The 20,735-nt window shown below is 55.1% G+C and overlaps 1 protein-coding gene across 2 annotated transcripts; it reads left to right on the top strand.

Moving 5' to 3' along the window:
- Nucleotides 1–1,080: 1,080 nt before the first annotated feature.
- GTSE1 (G2 and S-phase expressed 1) lies at nucleotides 1,081–20,558 on the top strand. Of its 2 annotated transcripts, XM_058740995.1 has the most exons (12): nucleotides 1,081–1,618; nucleotides 1,860–1,965; nucleotides 8,270–8,327; nucleotides 8,431–9,034; nucleotides 11,012–11,182; nucleotides 11,972–12,098; nucleotides 13,665–14,045; nucleotides 16,932–17,004; nucleotides 17,793–18,032; nucleotides 18,951–19,155; nucleotides 19,506–19,718; nucleotides 20,143–20,558. In XM_058740995.1, the coding sequence occupies exons 2-12, from the start codon at nucleotides 1,944–1,946 to the stop codon at nucleotides 20,224–20,226; spliced, it is 2,178 nt and encodes a 725-aa protein (XP_058596978.1). In that variant the 5' UTR covers nucleotides 1,081–1,618; nucleotides 1,860–1,943; the 3' UTR covers nucleotides 20,227–20,558. The 2 variants fall into 2 exon arrangements, with proteins under 2 accessions (XP_058596978.1, XP_058596979.1); XM_058740996.1 differs by lacking the exon at nucleotides 13,665–14,045 and having other exon boundaries at nucleotides 1,464–1,618.
- Nucleotides 20,559–20,735: the final 177 nt, after the last annotated feature.

Here is a 20,735-nt window from a genome sequence, read left to right as displayed (position 1 = left end):
GACAGATACCTGCAGCTGGGATTTGTACCTGGGTCAGCCTGGCACCGTCTTCCTTATGTAGTTAAGCAGGAATCTGAGCAAAAGACAATGGAATTCAGAAAGGACCCATTGGACAGAGACTCAGGTGGGAAAGGCAGGGTCCAGGGACCCAGCACATCAGAGTGCAGTGGGGAGTGAAGACAGAAGTTGAAGGTGATAGAGGGAGCCCTTCAATAGAAAAGAGGTGTTTGGGGATGCCAGGACCAGCCAAAGGGGATGCGGAGGGCAGGCTGGGCTCTTTCCAAGCTGCTAGACTCCCCACCTCCCTTGAATACCTACCTTCCGTGCTCTCAGCTCTTGCCTGGGGCCCAGTGCTGGGCTGGGTGAAGCTGGGGACATCACATGACTGTGACCCCACCCTGCCTTTTAGGCTCACAGTCTCCTGGGGAGCTGCACTCAGGATCAGAAGTGAGAGGGACCACAGCGAAATGGGGGTGATTGGTGTGGATGTTGTGAAAATAAGCCCAGATGCCAGACGGCCTGGAAGGCTTCTTGGCGTAGGTCCTGGGCCCAGGATGGCTGCCTTCTGGACAGTTCTCCACCCAACCTGCCCCACATAAATAGCTCATTATCATGCCTGAAAATGGTGCTCTCCCTTTTGGAGTTCCCTCCTTCGCAGGGCAGACCCTAGGCGTCATCCCTGGCGCCTCCTTCCCACATCCCGCTACATCCACGAGTGCCAGATACCTAGGGTAACGGCTTCATGACACTGTGTCCTGAGGGGACCCCCTCATGCCACTGTCCCGCCCAAGAGGTGGGTATTACATATACCTGAACGCCAGTCCAAGGCTCAAGTGAGGTCAATCTCAAGCTGCCCCGGACTGCCCTGTTCACCGTCAGTGCTTCGCGTCGCTCAGATCAGGGATCTTGCCCCAACTTGTGCATTCCCCCATGCAGACTCGATCACGGGACCCTGCGCGCTCCTCCAATCTGCCCCCGCAGGAACCCCCAGCGGCTGTGAAGCCCAGGGGAAGCTTGGACCGCACCTCTGGCCAGGCTCAGACCCTCATCACAGTTCTTCGCCACCACTCAGCTTCTCCTGGCCCGGGGGGGGGGGGGGGGGGCACAAACCAGCGTCACCCGGTGCGCTCCTCGGGGCAGGGGCAGGGGCAGGGGCCGGGTCTTGCTACGGTATTAGTAACCGGTGCGAACTGCTTTACGAAGCAGACAGGTGCACCTATTTTGTTCGGTCTTCACAGTCAACATCCTGCTGTAGGAAATGAAGTCTCTCCATTTACAGATGAAGAGCTGGGATCGGAACCACGTCCCTTGTCAGGCGTAGCCACCCCGGGCCAAACCGGCGGGCATGCGGTACCCGCTGCAAGGAAGCCCCGCCCCGCTCTGCGCGCCCACCGCGGGCTCTCGGCGGAACGCCGGCGGGCGCCGCCCACCCGCGCGCGGAGGCAGTGCGCACGCGCGTCGCCCTCCCCCAGCCGCGGCCGCGGCCCCCAGGATGCACCGGGCGCGGCGACGCTGCGCCGCCCGTTCAAACCGGCCAATCGGCAGCCCGCGCTGCGCTCGCCGCGCCGCGTTTAAATTCCGGGCGGAGGCGCGGTCGCCAGGCGTCGCCGCCGCTCGGGTGAGGGGCGGGGTGGCTCGGGCTGCGGGGTCCCTTCGCGCGTTCGGTCGGGGCTGCCGGCGTCTACCCCCCTCCCCCACCGGTCCGGCCCCCGGCCGCGGTGTGCCGGCCCGATCGGGCCCCCGGAGCTCCCGGCCTGGGGGCGCTCGGCCGCTGGAAGGGGGCGGAGGGGTCGGGGGTGGGGGTGGGGGCGTCCTGGGCCTTGACACCGGCTCACCTGCTGGCCCCGCCCTTCCCGCAGTGACTTCCTGACGGCCCTCGCCGTGAAAGGAGGACACGCTTGGCGACCGGCGCGCCTTCAGCCAGCCAGTCTCGAGAGGCAGGGATGGAGGCTCCCAAGAAGGATGGTATGTCCTTGTGGCCGCAGCGCCGCCGTGCAGGGAGCTCAGTGAGGATGCAGGTGGCGTTCATGCTTCTGTGAGAACGTAGTCCTTGGTTTATTCAGTGCTCACCCTGTGCTCTGTGCCCGTGCGGCTCAGATCCCTGTCTTCAGGGGGTTTGCATCCTTCCGGCTTCTTTCATTCCGTTTTCTGCATCCCGCACCGCACCCCGCCCCCCCCTCCCCAACACGGCTTTAGATTCCCATCGTGGTAGCGGGATCCTTTCGGGTTTTACTCGCTCTGTACACCCAGTGCGGAGAACACTGGCTGGCACTTCGCAGGAACTCACACACGTGTGGGAGGGAATTCGATGCGTTCTTTCCGCGTCTGTCGCCGGTTTCTGTTTGCCAAGGTGTGTTCAGAATCTTGGCGGCTTTTCCTCTCGCTCCGTCCCTGTCTGGTTTGAGCATCCCGGCGAGAATCCAGCCTCGCAGAATGAGGGAAGGGCCGCACCCTCCTTTTCTCTTAAAGCCTGTCGACATCCCCTAGCCTTTGTTCCTCACGCACCCCTGTGCGGCGGGCAGACGGGGTACCCGGATCACTTCCGCTTTGCTGAAACCGTGCTAGAGACTTTGCCCATCTCCTCACTTGTTCATTGTGTCTAGAAAGGGATTTGCCGCTGCACCCCCTTCTCCTCCCTTTCAGATACCAGTCCCTTCCTTGTGCGTGTAGAATCCTCATTGCCGCTTCTGAGGACACCCCTCATGTCACCCTCCCTCCGTGGCCTCACCTTGTGCCTGTCCATTCGCTCCTGCTTGTCATTGACACACAAATACGTTCTGTTCTGTCTCCATATCCTCCACTCTGGGAGCCCGCCTTCCAGAGCTTTCTCTATTTGTTCTGCTATTTTCCCACGTTCCTCGACCCCTACCAACCCCTCGGTCCTCACCACTCTGTTCAAGCTGCTTTCATCAGTTACAACATACATGTTGCCAAACCTGTTATCACTTTTCTGTTCTTGTTTAATCAACCTCTCGATGACATCTGACCTCTCCTTCTGGAAACTTCCCTCTCACCTGGCTTCCAAGGCAGCCTTGGTTTTCCTTCCACCTCTCTGGTTGGTTTATCCATCACTTTGCAACCTCCTCTTCCTCCACTGTCTTTTGAAGCTAATCTTACCCAGGACGAGGTCTCTGGGGTCTCTTTGTATCCATACCCCAGGGCTCTCGGACATTCCCATGGCTTTAAACCCCATCTGCAGGGCGTGTGGCTGGCTCAGTCTGTCAACTCTTGATTTCGGTTCAGGTCCTGATCTCACCGTCTCGTGGGTTCAGGCCCCGTGTTGGGCTCTGTCTGCCCCTTCCCTGCTTGGGCTGTCTCTGTCTCTCTCAAAATAAATAATAAGTAAACTTGGAAAAGCCATCTCCTTTCCAGTGGTGCCGCATTTTGTCTTGAGCGCAGCCTCTCCTCCGACCTCTGGGCTGTATATCCACCCACCTGTTTGGCATCTTCCCCTGTCCTGCACTTCATACTCAGTGTGCCCCCCCCCCCCCCATCTCCCCGCTCTTGGGCTGCTCTCTGTCCTCTCATGGAAGGGAACGGCTCCTCCATATACTTCGCTGTCTAAGTTGTGAAGGGGCCGTGTTGACTCATCATTTACTGCGATTTCCACCTTCCGAATAGATTTTGGATGCATCTCCCTCTTTCCAACCCCACCCGGAGGCCGCCACCGTGTGCCTCTCAGCCACATTAACTCACTTCCACCCACTCGGACATTTTGCACTTTGGCCAATGCGTGATTTCAGGAGATACGGCCTGCTTTTCTCACCCACTCTACACAGCAGCCAGGGTAACCTTTTGAAAACACAAGGTAGATCATAACTCTTCCGCTTAAAACCTCCAGGAGCTTCCTGTTGCACTTTGGATAAAACAGGCGCTCCTTGCCTGGGCTTGCAAACCCTCCAGGATCTGACCCTGCCCGTTGCCACCTCCTGCAGCCTCCCCCTCAGCCACCCAGCCGCCCCTCCAAAGGCCATCGATGTCTTTGGTCTGTTTGATCTTCCGGAGCTAATCTGTGCAAGAGGAAACCAGTATGTGTATATGTTGTCGGCTGACTGCCCTCCTCTTCTTAAAAAAATTTTTGTTAATATTTATTTACTTTTGAGAGAGAGAGAGAAACAGAACACGAATGGAGGAGGGGCAGAGAGAGAGGGAGACACAGAATTTGAAGCAGGCTGCAGACTCTGAGCTGTCAGCCCAGAGCCCGACGCAGGGCTCGAACCCATGAGCCGTGAGATCATGACCCGAGCCGAGGTCTGACACTCAACCGACTGAGCCACCCAGGCTCCCCCGAGTGTCCTCTTTTTCTAGCAGATGGGGCCCTGTGCTGCGTCCTGGTTTGGGCACCTCATTTACCTTGATGCTCACTTACCTTAAGTCAACACAGGGTTCCTGTTCTCTTTTGTGTCTCTATGGTGGCCATCTTCGGGGAGGGGGGTGGGGTTGGGTGCTGTAATTTCTCCCATCTGCTGTGGGTGACGTTAATTAGTTTGTGTCCGGTGTCTTGCTTTTTCAAAGGCTGCTGTGGCGAATTGCGCCGTGACTGCCCGTGACATGTACTCCCACAAGTCCCCTTGCTGGGCCGGGGACACCTGCGCTTTGTAGGTGCTGCCGGGTGACTCAGGAGGGCCGGCCAAGTGACACCTTCCCCAGCAGTCTGGGAATTGGTCTCTCCCCCGCAGCCTTGCCCCATGGCACCAGACTTTTTGATCTTTGACAATCTGATAGGTGAGAAGTGGAATCTCGGGGTTATTTTTATTTTATGTCATTTCATCAGTTATTTTCTCTGCTCTCATCCTTTGTCAGTTCTTCTGTTACTGTTTGTTTTCTTAGCAGTCTGTAGGCACTGGTCCTAGATGAGCCCTTTGTGATGTGAGCTGCAAATACTTTTTCCCTGCTTATTGTTTCTTTGACTTTGCTCATGGTGATCTCTGCCATGCAGAGTTTTAAAATTGTTATTTATACATTGTACTCTCAGTCTTTTATTTTATGGCTTCCACTTTGGTGTCATAGTTAGACCTCCTCACTCCAGGTTATAACATAATTTCCCCGTGGGTTCTTCTTATTCCTTTTATATGTATTTTCCTCTAAGGGAAAATACCGTTTATCGAATACTCCGTTGTCCTGTTTTATTTCGCAGGCTACTTTTATCATATAGTGAGTTTTCTTTAATGAATCTTACGTGTTTCCTGCTAGGTTTGTATATCTGCGTTTTGTGGGGTTTGCTGCTAACGTAGGTCTTTGTGATGAGGACTTTTCTTCCATCGTGTCTTCTAACCGTTCTTGGTAGGTGTGAACACCGTAGATTGCTGTGTGATGATTTTGTCCTCAGCCACCTGGTTGCATCCTTTCACTACTCGTGACAGTATTCATGCGATTTTTGGTGTCTGTAATCTTAGCACCTGTGCACCATGGTATTTTTGCCTCCAGGTTCTTTCCCTTGTCTGTGTTAGTTAGTGTATCCAGATCTGTGTCGGGAATCGTGACAGCAGACATCATCTCCAAGTGCCCAGCTTTCACGGAGTTTCCTCTTTGGACTTCCATTATCCCTCATGCTGACTTGCGGGTTAATTTACATAGAGATGGTGGTTTCTGGTGCTGTTTATTAGTATTTCCACTTTTTTCTTTTTTCCCCCTTTCTATTTTTTTTTTCCTTCCTCCTGGGTACATGATAGAATTGTACTTGCCCACCTGCTTGAGGCAGGATTCAGCTCAGGGGACGGGAAAGGCGGCCAGTGAAATGGGAATGTGGTTTGTGTATGTGTTACTTCCGGGCCGTTGAGAACTGGTATGGGATTTGCTCTTTTGCCCTTTTCTTCCGCACCAACACCAGGCTCCCCAGGCTCCTGGGTTGTGCAGAGAGGAGGACGGAGAGCAGGGCCCAAGCCCACCCTCAGCAGAATTAGAGGCTGAGTGAGAGACTTGGGGGTTGTCATATCGGCGTGGGTTAACCTGTCCTGACTGATCACACATGTATGCTCCTGACTTCAGAAGGGGCGCTTCTGATGGGATCCCATTAAACCCCAGTTTGGCTTTGGGCTCTAGGTGGATGCTTCCTTGTATGGTAACATGTATCTGTCAGGTACCCATTACTTTTTAGGAAGGGCTTTTAAAGTCAACAAAGTTCGTTGCAGTTTTTCAAGTGTCTCGTTAGCATAGATGGCTGTGACCTACGGCTTTCCTTTTAGATCCAGTAATAGAACAATTATGTTACTGGGTTGTGTAAAGTTAAGCCATCCTAAAGTCCTGAAATGAACTTCACTTAGTCACGATCTATTATTCTTCTTTTATTTAAAAAAAATTTTTTTTAATGTTTTTATTTATTTTTGAGAGAGAGAGAGAGAGAGAGAGAGAGAATGAGACTGAGCACGAGCAGGGGAGGGGCAGAGAGAGAGGGAGACACGGAATCCAAAGCAGGATCCAGGCTCTGAGCTGTCAGCACAGAGCCCGACGTGGGGCTTGAACTCACGGACCGTGAGATCATGACCTGAGGCGAAGTCGGCCGCTTAACCGACGGAGCCACCCAGGCACCCCTATTCTTCTTCTTTTAATGTGTTGGTGGATTCTGTTACCTAATATTCCTATTTAGGATTTTTATGTTAGGAACCTGGTCTGTAGCTTTCCTTCTGAGCTAACTTTGGAGGTTTTGGGTATGGTCATGCTTGCTTCATAGAAGTGAGTTGAAAGTTCCTTTTTTCTATCCCGTGGAGCAATATAAATAGTTCTGGAATGATCCATTCTTGAAAGACATGACAGAATTTCCTGTGAAACGATCGTGGACTTGGGCTCTTTTGAGGAGAAGAGGCCTTGAATAAGTCTGTGCAGTTATTTCATGGTCATTGAACTGTTAAGATCTTTTCCTTTTCTTCTGGAGTCCGTTTTAGAAATAAATCAATTTAAGTAATTTAAATACAAAAAATAAACTCCGTTTTCTAGAAAATTATCCATTTCAGCCAGGCTCTCAGGTTTATGTGCATGGAATTGAGCAGACTAGCTTATGAATCTTTTCAGTTCCTCTCTCTCTGCTTATTTCCTTTTATTTCTTTTGTGCCTTTGTGCTTTCTACCCTTTCCTTGATTGGGTAATTAAGAAAAATTGGCGTGACTAACGAGGATCTAATTAGGATATTAGTATATGTTAAATCTTTATGGTTTTAATAAGTGTACTGCATCATTTATTGGGGTCAAACAAGATGTGATTTGTGAAAGCGCTGTATCAACTTTACGTGGTGGAAATACCCGTTCAGCACATTTCGATAATTATTTGCCAAGTGTCCAGGCCCCTTGCTGGACATGAGGGAGTTTGGGAGAGTGGTGGACATTTGCTGTCTTGGGGGAGCTTACAGTCTAGTTGGGGCCCCGGAAGAGTGAAGGGACATCTGCAGCAGGGCTAGTGTGGTGACAGAGGTCAGGTCAAGGTGATGCAGGGGTGGGGGGAGCTGAGGGGGGGAGAAGTTACTTGGGAGCTGGAGGTTTGGTGGAGGGAGCAGGCTTATTAGACCGGGCCTATGGAGGTACTATGGGGGATATAGAGTGCAGTTTCTTCTGGGGCGAGTTGGGCTCTAGAAGCGAAGGGAGTCAGCAGATACGAATGGAGTGGCGACTGCACATGTGAATGATAGTGAATTTGATTTTGAAAGAGCAGTAGGCGTTCTATGGCTTGTAAGCCAGGAGTTTAGTTCTAGGGAACCTGAAGCAGGTGGTTTTTTGAAAATGCTCTAACCTGAGGGGCGCCTGGGTGGCGCAGTCGGTTAAGCGTCCGACTTCAGCCAGGTCACGATCTCGCGGTCCGTGAGTTCGAGCCCCGCGTCGGGCTCTGGGCTGACGGCTCGGAGCCTGGAGCCTGTTTCCGATTCTGTGTCTCCCTCTCTCTCTGCGCCTCCCCCGTTCATGCTCTGTCTCTCTCTGTCCCCAAAAAATAAATAAAAAACGTTTAAAAAAAAAAAGAAAATGCTCTAACCTGAAAATGACTTACCTAGTCTAGAAAAAACTAGTTCGATGGCTTGGTGAATGCATTTTAGATTATACCTTGAAGATAAGGACTTGGACTTTTGGGGCAGCTCAGCAAACACACAATGGCTGCTGCTATTTTAAAAAGAAAACAAAAAAACCAAGATAACCTTGAGCCCTCTGTGATGAGGTGACTGTTAAAATCATGATAAGGTACGCTTTGGGGAGTGAAATGTTGTCATTGTTTTTGTAGCTGTAGAGACTGGTGATGTCTTCTGTCTATCAACCCCAGCCCTCAAATAACACGGGACTTTCCCCCACAGACATTCTTCTCCTGGCCGATGAAAAGTTTGACTTCGATCTTTCACTGTCTTCTTCAAGGTAAACGGATGAGTTTTCTTCCCTTGCCTTGGGCTTAACCGCATTCAGTAAGGTCTTTCATTTAACTGCCAGTGTCCTTAATGATCCTTTTATTTTAAAACAGTGCAGACGAAGATGATGAAGTCTTCGTTGGACCCGTGGGGCATAAAGAAAGATGTGTCGCTGCCAGCTTAGGGTTAAATCACCACGTTCCCGAAGAACCGCTTCTGCCAGGCTCGGAAGGTCACTTCACCTGGAGCCCTCTCACTGGGGAGAAGTTTGTGGAAGTGTACACGGAGGCTCACTTGCTGGCCTTACAGATCGAAAGCAAAAGCAAAAACAAGGCAGCCCAGGCGGCCAGGCCCGAAGACCTTTGGAGCCAGAGCGTGGAGAGATTTATCCAGGAATCGAAATTAAAAATAAACCTGTTTGAGAAAGAAATGGAAATGAGGAAGAGCCCCAGGTCACTGAAGAGGGAGACATATTACCTGTGGGACAGCCCCTTGAGGGCACCGCTGAGCCAGACCCCCTTGGGGGCAGCTCCCGCCCAGGCTGGCCAAGCCCAGACGCAGGGACCGCTGCACTCGCCTCGCTCTTCCTTGCCGGTGGAACCCGGTGCTGCTCCCCCTCCAAACCAGGCAGGGCCTCAGAAAAAGGTCATCAGCCAGTTGGTACGGCCCCGAGCTTCGTCTGTGAGAGGGAAAAACATTCATGTGGCCGCGGAGCAGGTAGACACGTTCACGTGCCAGGACACGCGTGTGCGGGACTAGGTGCTCCCTTGCGTTTTAGCCCTCGCGGTTTATGGCCCTAACGGAAACCGTTGTGGGGAGAAGCTGGGAAACGTAGCCGGGCTGAGGGCTGGGAAGCATAGGAACCGCAAGTCCACGGGGGGCAGGAGCGGCACGGGGAGCTGGGTCTGGGGTGCATGTGGATGCAGGCGCGGCTGCCTTCCTCCTGGGATGACTTAAAAACATCCCTTCCTAGATGCTACAACTTCGGATTTCCTGCTCATTAGGGGTTTCATCTGCATTAACAAGCAGCTTCCAACAGTTCCCCTCCCTGAACCGGATTTTGTTGAGACTGCTCTCCTCCCAGGAGTTAAGTGGATGAGCCGTCCTGGGCAGTGGCAGTGGCCGGGCAGGTCTTTGGGGTGCGGTTAGCCCCTGCGGTTTGCAGGGCGGAGCGCTAGGGCAGGAGAAAGGGAGGGTCACACCACGGCTGCTTCCAGGCCTCGCTGACCCGGCCTCACTCAGGGGAGGAAGTTATACTTCGAGGAGAGGCAGCAGGTTGGAGCCCGCCGAGCACCGCTTCTCAGCTCTGCTCCTAACCGGGGTCCCGGGCCTCAGCTCTCTGAGCCGGTTACGGAGATGCTGTGTGGGGTCATGAGCAAGTCTGGGTCCGTGCAAAACAGCTAGCGAGGGCCGGGGAGCGCCTTCCCTCTCCAAGCACATCTCCCGAACCGCGCGACTCCCTGCGCTCAGGACCCAGAACTGATCCGAGCTAAAGGCGCTTGTGCCGCACTGGAGCCTGGATGGAGGAGGCGTGCTGGCCGTCGCTTCCCCTAAGGAGCCGGGCCGTCGTTCCTTTAATCACACAAACTCCTCCTGCCGGAGCCCGTTTGGATGTCAATTTCCAAAGTGAGGTCTCCAGAACAAGAGGGACACGGGTCTTCTATGTGATACGTGGACCCGCGCGCGGATTTCTGTGTGTAACACGTGGGCTGGACTCCGGCAATAAAGAAATGCCATATTAGTACATAGTAGAACATGGATGACCCTTGAAGACCTGCCTAGTGAAAGCAGCCGGACGCCAAAGGTCACCTGCTGTACGATCCTGTTGGCATGAGGGACCACGATGGGCGAATTGTATCGAGGGGGGTAGGTTAGCCAGTGTGCAGGCGGGGAGGTTGAGGGAGTAGGGGGGCGGGGGCACCTGCTAATGGCTAGCAGTTTCCTTCAGGGACGACAAGTATGGTCTAAGATTATACTGACGCTGGCCTTACAGCACTGTGAACGCGCAGAAACCACTGACCACGCACGCTTTCAGATGGCAAGCTTAGTCCGTGAGGTAGATCTCAAGTTTTAAAATGCTGTGAAGGAGAAAGAAAGTGATTGTTTCGTTGCTCTGACCTCGTGAGCTGCTGCCGCTTCTCATTAGCGCTCCTTGTTACAAGGGGTTATTTTTATCCGCAGGGGTCAGTGCCAGGAATGCCCTTGCGTCTAAATATGTCAGAAATGTATTCTTTGTTTGACTCTGCTCTCCAAAGAAAAATGGCTCTCAGTACTCTTCCGAGAAGATTCGTTGCCACTGAGCTGCCTCTCTGGGAGAGGAAATGACCTCTGAATGAGTGATTCCTTTCCATACAGCATTTAAGAGTTTTTGTCACTAGAGTCACTTTCCTCACTATCATCTTTAAGAATCCTGATTAAGGAATAGCTTTAGGGGATCTCTCTCCTGCAACCATCTTAGTATTATTTTGCTGTTTTTAATGAGGAAGCAAACGCCATCGTCATTTCTGTCCGTGGTAATTTGGCAGAGGAAGCCAGTTGCCGTGTCCGCTTCCCTCCCTTCCATCCAGCGGGTGAACTGAGCACGTACAGCGCTGGGAAGATAGACGGTGCTGCCGGTGCTCGAAATTGACGCCTTGGTGCATCTGCGCGTTGTCCAAGGCCAGACTGCTCTCAATTCAAATTGCAATTTTTCAGCCTATGAAAAGGATACCAGCTAGCCCTTCCGGCGTGAGAAACCTAAATGAGAAGGAATCCCGCGGGGCCGTGCCCCCTGACAAATCCAGTGCTGCCCGGGAGGGCGCCAGCTTGCCGGTGGGGGGCAGCCACTTGGTCCAAGGCAAGCGATCGCTCCCTGTCCTGAGCAAGGTGGGTCTGCCGGGGCTGTGGGTGGGTGTGGCCTGTGAGCAAGGAGAATAGAGGGGCGGCTTTGGGTATCATGTGGTGTGTCTTTGACTGAAGTCAAGTTTAGGAAGGTTGAAACTGGGACCCGTGAGAGGCAGCTCGCTGCAATGCAGAGAACACGGCCTGGCGTGCGCGGGGGGGGGGGGGGGGGGGGCTCCGTGGACTGAGAAAAGTCCGCCTCTCTGAGCCTGTATGTGTCTGCGCCGCTCCGGCTGCCCTCAGACGAGATGGGATGTCCCTGCTTGGAAACCGCAGCTCACAGGCCTGGAGACGAGCGCCCGCAGCTTTGTGGTTAAATGGTGCTGCGTGTGAGAACCGCTGATGTACTTGCCAGAAGCTGGGCCCCAGCTACAGACTCAGGGGGCAGGGTCAGAGCCCCAACATCTGTATTTCACGAGTCCCCCACGTTTCTCACTCATGCAGGGCTTTGAAGACCGCGCTTGAGAAGTACTGCTTGGCCTTTTCTTTACACTTAAGATGATGATTACTCAATTATTAAAAATTATTTTAGGGGGGCGCCTGGGTGGCTCAGGTCATGATCTCATGGTTTGTGAGTCGGAGCCCTGCTGTCAGCGAGGAGCCCGCTTCAGATCTTCTGTCCCCCTCTCACTCTGCTCCTCCCCTGCTCACTTTCTCTCTCTCTCTCAAAAATAAACATTTAAAAAAATATTATTTTTAAACCCAATTTTTGCATAAAAAAGTAATGGGCAGATAAAATCTTCGATGACTCTGTTTTTTAATGTTTTGTTTCAGTTGGGGCCGAAGAGGACCCTGTTAAAACCACGTGGGTGTGCTGGCGGTCTTTCAAGGAAGTCGTCTTCCTCAGGGTCTGTTTCTGGTGGGATTTCCAGTGTATGTGCTTCTCCGGCCACCTGCAGAGGTAAGCCAGCCAGTGTCTCCTGCCCAGACCTGCCCGTGTCTCGAGAGGCAAGGCCTTGAATGCTATCCGACCCACTGAGACTGTTTTCACAGAACCACGTAGACTCAGCAGAAGGTTCTGGAGGGTTTGCTGCAGTCTGGGGCAGGAGACATTTGTGTCGGGCCCCCTGCCCTCCAGGGTTTCCCCTCTGAGAAGGGGCACCCTCAGGCCAGGGGTTTTAGGTCAGGGTGGTTCCGGCCGTCCCAAAGCTGGTGGACGCTCCACGTGCCCGCGACACACGAGGACGCTGAGACCAGCCCACTGACATGTAATCACACACAGGTTTTAAAAATAGGACTGTTCCACATAAGGTAGGGCACGTGGCCCTTGTAACTTGCCTGTGCTTCTTTAAACCCCGACCCAAACCCGCCTCTGCACGGTGGTTAGTAACCTTCGCAAGCCAAGGGCGCCATCTGGTGGTAAAGGGGGGAAGCCTTGGATTCCCTTCAGGACTCCGCCCTCTTCCACGCGTATTTGCCGTGCAGACCTGTGCGCGTTTTGTCAAACCGCAAAGCGTGAGCTCTGGAGTTAGGCCGACGTGATTTGGAGTCCCCGCTGCCGGGTGGCGGCCAAGGGAACTCCAGTTGTTCCCGGAACCGGACACACCGCAGGACAGAGCCTCCCCGGACGCGCTCTTCCGGGCATCAGAAGGAGCGCGTGGCCCGCGTTGGGGGAAAGGAAGTTCTGTCACGTCGGAGGTTGTGAGGCCTGAGTGGCCGCGGCGGTGCGGGGCGTCAGCACTGTTTTCACTCGGGGGCCCTGCGTTCCTACCCGCTAAAGGTTGAGACGGACATGGAACGGGCCTGAGTGTGGGTCTTTCTGCGTGGTACACACTGGGGAGGCTGGCTCAGACAGGACGGGGGGGGAGGGGGGGGGGCGGGGAGCGCCGTAAAGCCGCTACGCACTGAACAAGAGAGCTATGGCGTCAGCCTCTTCGAGGCCTTCTTTGGGATCTCGCCAGCCTGCCTTCTGCACGGGGCATATTGGCACCTGAGGACCTCGTTCGCCGTCTTTCTGATTTAAATGGCGCTCGTGATGGCCATGACCCAGCCTCCTTGGGGCTCGAAGGAGCCCACCAGTGATGAATGCGCCTCCTCTCGCCCTTCCCTCCCTTCCTCCCTGCCCAGAGGCGCGGCTGGACCGCCGGCTCGTGTCTGCTCAGCCAGCGTAGATGTCTGCTGTTGACACAGTCGGTGGAGGGGGAGAGTTCGAATTTACGTACGCTTACGTGCATCCTGGTAATTGCGTCTAGAGTTAGTACCTTACGACGCACTCGGCTGAGCCATGAGCGACCCAGCTTGTCCTGTTTGAGGATGTTACCTGACGGGTGTACGGAATATTGCTCACAGGTCCTGTGTTTCTCTTACATGGAGATCGTGACGATAGAAATACATTTCCTTCACTTGAAAACATTTTCAGGTAGATATGGTGAAGACAGCGTACCTTGTATGTGTTTGTCAAGTAACTTCATAATTTAAAAGTGACCCAAGCCTCAGCCATAACCAGACGTCGTGTCTCCTCTTCCAGCTAAATCAAGTGAACCTGCAAGTTTTCCTGCGAACAGTTCCCCGCCTGTGTCACGCACCAGCCAGTCGGGCAGAGTGGGACCTGCTGTGTCCCGGCAGTCCCTGCAGGGAGGCCCTGGGGGTGCGTCCTGCAGAAGGAGTAAATGGACCTCGGCTGCGGAGGTGACAAGGGAGCCAGCCAAGGCGCTCACCCCCGCGGCTGTCGCCCAAGCCCCGACTCTGGAACAGGGAGGCCCGGGGCTGAGCTCTCATTCCAGCTGGTCGCCGCCATCTCCGTTGAATACGGCCGGGAGTGCGAGAGGGCGTGATTCCCGGCTACCCTGCAGGACAAAGGCGATGCCCACCCCAACAAGTCACTTTAAGGTCCCCAAGTTTTCTACTGGTGAGGAATGGAGCATTTTCTGTATGTTTTTCTTAGTTTTTTTTTTTTGTTTTTTTTTTTTAACGTTTATCCATTTTTTTGAGAGAGAGAATGCGCACAAGCAGGGGAGGGGCAGAGAGAGAGGGAGACACGGGGTCCGAAGCAGGTTCCTGGCCTTGAGCGGTCAGCACAGAGCCCCGTGCGGGGCTCGAACCCACGAACTGTGAGATCATGACCTGCACCGAAGTCAGACGCTTAACCGACTGAGCCACCCAGCCGCCCCTATTAAAGCACCTTGAATATGTTGTCCTAGCATCTTCCAGCTTGCATCATTTTGGACGAGCACTCAGTGGAGTCCCCATCCCGCATTCTTCCCTCTGTCACATCACTGCTCCCAGGCTGCTCTTAGGAGCTCCTGTCTATTGTTAAGTTCAGCATTTTGATTATTATGAATTTTGAAGTGGCTTTTTTGGAGTTTATCCTTCTTGGGGGTTCCTGAACTGCTTTGATCTGTGGGTTGATATTTCTCATTCATTCTGGAAAAAAAACTTGGCTCTTATTTCTTCAGATTCTGTTTGCTTGCTGCCCCTAGTTACAGGGACCCTAATTACACGTGTCTAGACCTCTCAATGTGGCTTGTAGGTCATGGAGGCCCGGGGTTTCTCCCTTTTCTTGTGTTTCAGTTTTGACATCTGTAACGTCCTGTCTTCACGCTTCCCTGTCTTTCTCTGCGGCGCGTCTAATCCGTGGCTATGCCCATTCAGTTCATTTTTCTCTTTTGACATTGTAGTTTCCCCATCTTTGTCCTTATGGTGTTTATTTAAATTCTTGAACATTTTTATGACAGTTGATTTACGCTGTTTCTTCTAATGCCACCTTCCCGGTCATTTGGGGGTCTGTTTCTAGTGACTGACTTTTTTCCTGATTATGACCACATTTTCCTGCCTCTTCATGTGTAATCGTTGTTTACAGTATAGGTTTAAAATCTTGGAAGATCTGCATTTTGTTGCCTTGCTTTAAGGAGTAGAACCTTGCTTTGGCAGGCATTTCAGTCGCAGGTCGGCTTGAGCCTTTTGAGGGTTGTTTTAAAGCTTCGATGGGGCAGGTCTCGAGTGGCCTATACCCCCGGGAACAGGTGGCCTTGCTGCTGACTTGTGCTTGCCCGGTCCCTGCCGGACGTGCTGCGTGTTCCCGAGGTCCCTGCTGTGGTGGGTGGGACATGGGCAGTTTCCAGCCCTGTGCGAACGGTGGCCGTTGTTCCCAGTGGCTGTCCTCACCTTGGCCTTTCGGAGTCTCCCTCTGCACGCGTGTGTTTCCTCCGTGGCCAAGGACCCGGGCTGCCTCCCTGTCTGGCTGTGAGTGGCACCGGCGTGGTATCTGGCAGGTGGCAGGTGCTCTGTCGAGGCAGATGAATCTAAGAAATCTGTGTAACATGGGAGGTCACGCAGAGCTGCCTTAAGGGAGAGGGTCCCTGTAGGTTCGCTCAAGTAGAGGTGCTTGTGTCTTGAAGTCTCCAGCACTGCCGGCCGGTACAGGTGGCCTTTAATGCCCCGAAGCCTTTTGAGGACCCAGGCCGCCTCTGTCTTTTGCCGTGTCCGGTGTCTCTTCCTCATCCTCTAATGCGGCTGCTGCAGCCCCACCTTCCGCCCCGTCAGCTGCGAGGGTGGGACGGGCGAAGGGGACCACACCCCTACCTTGCGAGATCGCTTACGGAAGTTGTGTGTGCCCCTCTCTGTCCCCTCGCTCAGGCCTCAGTCATGTGACCGTGCTTCCCTGCCAGGGGTGCGAAGACGTGCTGTCTTCTCGCCCCGCTCAGGTTCCTTCCTGAGAAGAAGAGGGCGGATACTGATCAAACACTAGCAACCTCAGCCAAGTTAGGGAACGAGGGGAAGGGTCATGAGAGGTGGGGACTGAGGCAGCTGGGGGCCAGTGCAGGTGCTAAGGAAGAGGGTTTTAGGCGGGGAGTCCGGGCCTCCAGCAGATCCCTCCCCTGAGTGATGAACAGGCCTTCGTGGGCAAGAATGGAAGCTGGGAGGGCTCCGTGGCAGCCTGGCTGTGAGGTGGACAGGAGACCATGGGGGAGGGGAGCTCGCGGCGGCGTGGGAGGGGACTCGGGAGTGACCCGGAGGCCTCCGCGGGGTGCCCGGGTGCTGCCTCCCACGCCCAGAGCCCCAGGGGAGGGCTGGAGGAACGGCAGCCCCGGGGTGGAGCCCACTGGCCCGGTTTGCACCTGTTGAGCGCGAGGTGCCACAGTTCGGGGCCGTGCTGAGGGCCGTGCCGAGCAGGTGGTTGAAGGTGTGGGTTCGGGCCCCGCGGGAGCGGTCACCCCTGGAGATAAGATTGAGGTTTCCGTGGCAGGGAGCTCAGCGTGTTGGCTGAAAGCGGTTCTTCGGAGCGTCCACGGCACGGGGCGCACCGAGTGTGCTTGGCGGCGTCGGCTGCCTTTCCTCCCGGGTGCCCGAGGCCACGGCGTGCCTCTGGCTGCCTTTCCTCCAACCACACGGTCGTCTGCCGGCCTCGCCGACTTGGACCGGTCCCGGTGCCCGTCGGCTGCTACCCTCTGCTGCCCGTGCCCCTAATGACGCCTCGCGCGCCTCTGAAGTCGGTTTCTCTTTTCTTCACGGTGTCAGGGACAGGGCTGTCCATGAACACCGTTCATCATTCACCCTGGGCCAAACTGTTCTCATAAATTCAGTGCCGGAGAGGCCACGGGGAGCCCCACGCCGTTAGAACACGCGGCCCTGTGACCGTGGCAGCGGGCTCCCTCCGTGGCCGCGAGCACCCTTGTGGTCGCGACACCAGCTGTCCTGGTAGAGCAGACGCGGGGACAGTAGGGACAGGGCCCTGCGGTGGGTTTGTCACTTGATCCACGTTTGACTGACGGGACACACTTCCTCTCTTGCTCAGGTGAGCCTGCAGACAGTGCCGTGCCAAAGTCCTGTCGGGCACAGAGGCCGTATTCCTGCACATCAGTGGGAAGGTGAGGAGTCGTCAACTTCCTTTGATTTTATTATTTTTTTAATGTTTATTTTTGAGAGAGGGAGAGAGAGAGACAGAGTGCAAGCAGGGGAGGGGCAGAGAGAGAGGGAGACACAGAATCCGAAGCAGGCTCCGGGCTCTGAGCTGTCAGCACAGAGCCCGACCCGGGGCTCGAACCCGCGAACCGTGAGACCGTGACCTGAGCCGAAGTCGGACGCTCGACCGACTGAGCCCCCCAGGCGACCCTCGACCTATTTAAAATAGTGGTTGACTCCACACAGACCGTCTTTATCAGTAACCGCAGAACAAATCAGCAGGAGGATTCACCGGCAGTTACAGCCACACGTATCGCCAGATTGGAAAGCGGGACGTGTGAGAAATGAGCCGCGGGTGCCCGCATTCAGTCCCGTGCGCTCACGTGGGGTTCAGGTGACCCGAGCGCTGGAACGAACGAACACGCAGTGACGGCTCCCTGTGTGCGTGTGAGCCCGGGCAGTCCCCGCTGTGGCTCTGGATTTCCTCGTGGAAACACCTACGCTGTCAGAGGTGATGTCTAGATGTTTTGCGGACCTCCCACGAGGTGCGTTCACATGCTCCGCCCGGAGACAGCAGGGTTTCCCAGGGTGCTGGCGGCGGCCCTGCCTCCCCAGAGCAGACCTCCAGCGGGCTTCTTCGCCGGCCTGAGTCTCGTCTGTTGAAGTCACAGGACTTTTTACTGCATTAGCATATTGGATGAATAGAATCTTCTTTTTGTTCGTGCCTGCTGAAGACTCTCATTTGTCTTTCCAGGGTAGTTGTCCACAGCACTCCTGCTGGACACTCATCCGGGCCGGCCTCACCAGGACATTTAAGCGGTATGACGACCCCTGTGAGTACGAGGCGTGGGTCAGCCTTGCCCACGCCCGCCAGCTGTCGGCTCTCCAGCCTTCCACGGGTGACCCCTAAAACTGTGCCCAGAGCTCTGGCTTCTCCCCTGTGTGTGTCCGCTCCGCGGCTTTCCTCTGAACTCCGGAAAAAATGTGCGGCGAGGTAAGAGGCAAAGGCGACGGCTGCAGAAGCCCGTCGGCGGCTCCCTGAAGTGCGGGAGGGCACCTGCTCGCTGCGCCAACCTCGTTCCCACCCAGTGTACTGTCCCCACTGGGCCGAGGGGCTGGGCAAGCAGGGACGGCACCTGCCAACCACCCCGTCGCCGTGGGCCGTGGCCTCTCACTGGGGGGAGCCCTTTGGGCAGAAGACTCAGGAAGGTGCGCCCACACCCGGGGCCCGGGGTCTGGTGTGCTCTTTGCAACCGGGCCCCCAGGACAGTCCCGTAGTCTTGGCCGGGGGTGACCACACTCAGGCTTCCTGAGAAACGGACTCCGCGTTTGCTACCACGTCCGTTCCACCTGCTTCTCCCGCCTCCCCTGCCCCCGTCACTTTGCTCCAGCCCCGCCGCCCCCTCCCTCACCGCGTGGCGGACGGTCCTGTCCTGGCCGTCCTTTCCGTCTGGGATGCTCTGCCCCTCCACGGTTCAAGTCCACATTCAGGGGCCAACCTCGGGCACCTTTCTGGAAAGTCCCGCCTCCCTACCCGGTCACTCTATTCTGTTTTCCTGCTTCATTTTCATCGGAGCATTTCTCTCCTCTCGACCTGAACGTGGAGCAAGCGTGTCTCTGTCCACTTCGCGGACTGAAGGGAAGGGCGTAAGGCAGGCCCGTGTGGGTGGCAGGCTGGTAAGCTTTTAGAGCCAAAGGACCTCCGAGACCATTCGGGCCTTTTATTTTTCTTCACGAGGAAGCTGAAGGTCAGAAAGGGACTCGCTCATGGTTAGAGCTGTCGCGGATGGAGCCGGAACCAAGGCCAGCACGCCCTGCCCCGTGTGACACGTCTCCTCCCAGAACAGAATCCTTAGCCCGACAAGCCAGCACTTACAGTCCCTCACAGGGTCTGCCCTTTCTCTCCCCGCAGAGCCGCGCCAACCGGGGCGAGCAGGGGCGAGGCTGCCTCCGGGCGCGAGGACTCGTCGTCTGGTGGGTCCTGTTCCCCGCCGTCGGCTGTGCCACAGGCACTTAACTTTTCTCCTGAAGAGGGCGACTTGGCTGTTCCAAAAAGCATCGCTGCAGAAGGAGTGCGAGCTGCGGCCCAGCCACCCGAAGACACGCGCCCTCGTGAGGTGCCGTGTTCTCCGGGAGCCGGGAGCCTGCCCCCTGCCCCCTGCCCCCAAGCCGTGTGGTCACTCTGCCGAGGCCCCCAGGGCCAGAGAGTGGGAGTCAGGACCTCCAGCCTCTGCCCTCCTCCTGTGTCTGCCCGGAGGACGGGCAGCAGGAAGCAGAGGGAGGGCGGCAGAGGGAGTTGGGGGGCCGTGCGGGGGCGGCCAAGGAAGAGAGAACTGCACCCATCAGTACGCACACACCACAGCCAGCTCTCCCCGCTAAAGGCTGTCCTCCCTGGGGCTTCCTGTTTTCTCAACATGGCCGACAAAAAGGCGCCAGAACGGCCCTTAGATCTCGTGTTCTCGTCTAGGCGATTCTCGTGGATCTTAGGCTGGAGCAACTTGCCATCGCTCCGAAAGCTGAGGGCCCAGCCCTCGTCAGCGCCCCTCTCGTGGACCTGTGCGGCACTCCAGAAGCAAGCGTGGCTCCGGGCTCTGAAGGCAGACCTCTGATTGACCTGCTGGTCAACACTCCGGACACGAACAGAACCACCACGTCCAAGCCTCTCCACGAGGTGGCACAGGTGAGAAGTAGCAGGTGGTTGCATGTGGGCTTCGGCCTCGGGTGGTCGCAGTTCTGGGTTTGTTCCTCCTGCCAGGGCACATCGCGGTGACCCTCGAGAGCAGCCCCTGAGGTCTCTAAAGTGACACGTGTCGGGGTACCCTCCAGCGGTGGCATGAGCTTAGAATTCACCAAGTCCTGCTGTGGGATCCTGCCTGGGGGCCCAGGAGCTCTCTGAGGGCAGGGGTCCCATCACTGTCGCTCCAGGGTCCCCCAGGGCCCGATTTGTGAGGAGGGAGCACATGTGTGTCAAGAACTCACAGTTCTTCGGGCTTCTTAGACGTGCCAGCTGCACTTTCGGTGTGTCTGAGCCACGGCGGAGGGGGCTCGCGGGCCGGGAGGGGCCACGCAGCCGCGTCATTCGCCCCGTCGCTTCTGTCTTGCAGCTGATAGACTTGACTTCTCCTCTGATCCAGCTGAGTCCCGAGGCTGACAAGGAAAATGTCGATTCGCCACTTCTCAAGTTCTGAGGAGAATAAAACCCTTCGCATCTTACATTTTGTTAATAGAACTGTCAGTCCTAAGGTGGTTTCAACCCTTAGAAATAAATCTTGGGAGCAATTGTTTCGTGGTTGTTGTTTACAACAACCCCAAGTAAAGGTCCCGGGCCTAGAGGGGATGTTGTGCAGTCGGCCCCGAGCTTACCGCTGCCCCACACGCTGGGCTAGAGGTGAAGAATTTTGTTTTGTGTCTTTTGCGTGTAAAAATGGCAAGTGACTATTTTTAAAATTAAGTTTGCATGAAAAGGTAAATATTCTAGGTTTAAATTAAATTGGAAAATAAATTAAAATGTATTAAAGCATAGTTCGATTTTAAGGTTGTCTTGATTTTTAAGCAGGTGTAACTATTTTAATCATTAATCAGTACGCAAGATTGATGTTAGTCAGACCGTTTCCACGAGTGATTTTATTTAGAAGCTCACGTATTTATTTTGAGAGAGAGTAAGCACGAGCATAGGAGGGGCAGAGAGAGAATCCCA

This window comes from Neofelis nebulosa, chromosome 8, assembly GCF_028018385.1.
Source record: "Neofelis nebulosa isolate mNeoNeb1 chromosome 8, mNeoNeb1.pri, whole genome shotgun sequence".
Classification (NCBI taxonomy): Eukaryota; Metazoa; Chordata; class Mammalia; order Carnivora; family Felidae; genus Neofelis; species Neofelis nebulosa.
Note: the sequence above shows the minus strand (reverse complement) of the source record. Positions and strands in the feature narration are given on the sequence as shown.

Excerpts from the sequence above, each read along its gene's own strand:
- GTSE1 (XM_058740995.1), top strand. The coding sequence starts at position 1,944 with ATGGAGGCTCCCAAGAAGGATG. Across the intron at positions 9,035-11,011 it reads TTCATGTGGCCGCGGAGCAG|CCTATGAAAAGGATACCAGC; the intron begins GTAGACACGTTC and ends GCAATTTTTCAG. Across the intron at positions 19,719-20,142 it reads CTCTCCACGAGGTGGCACAG|CTGATAGACTTGACTTCTCC; the intron begins GTGAGAAGTAGC and ends TCTGTCTTGCAG.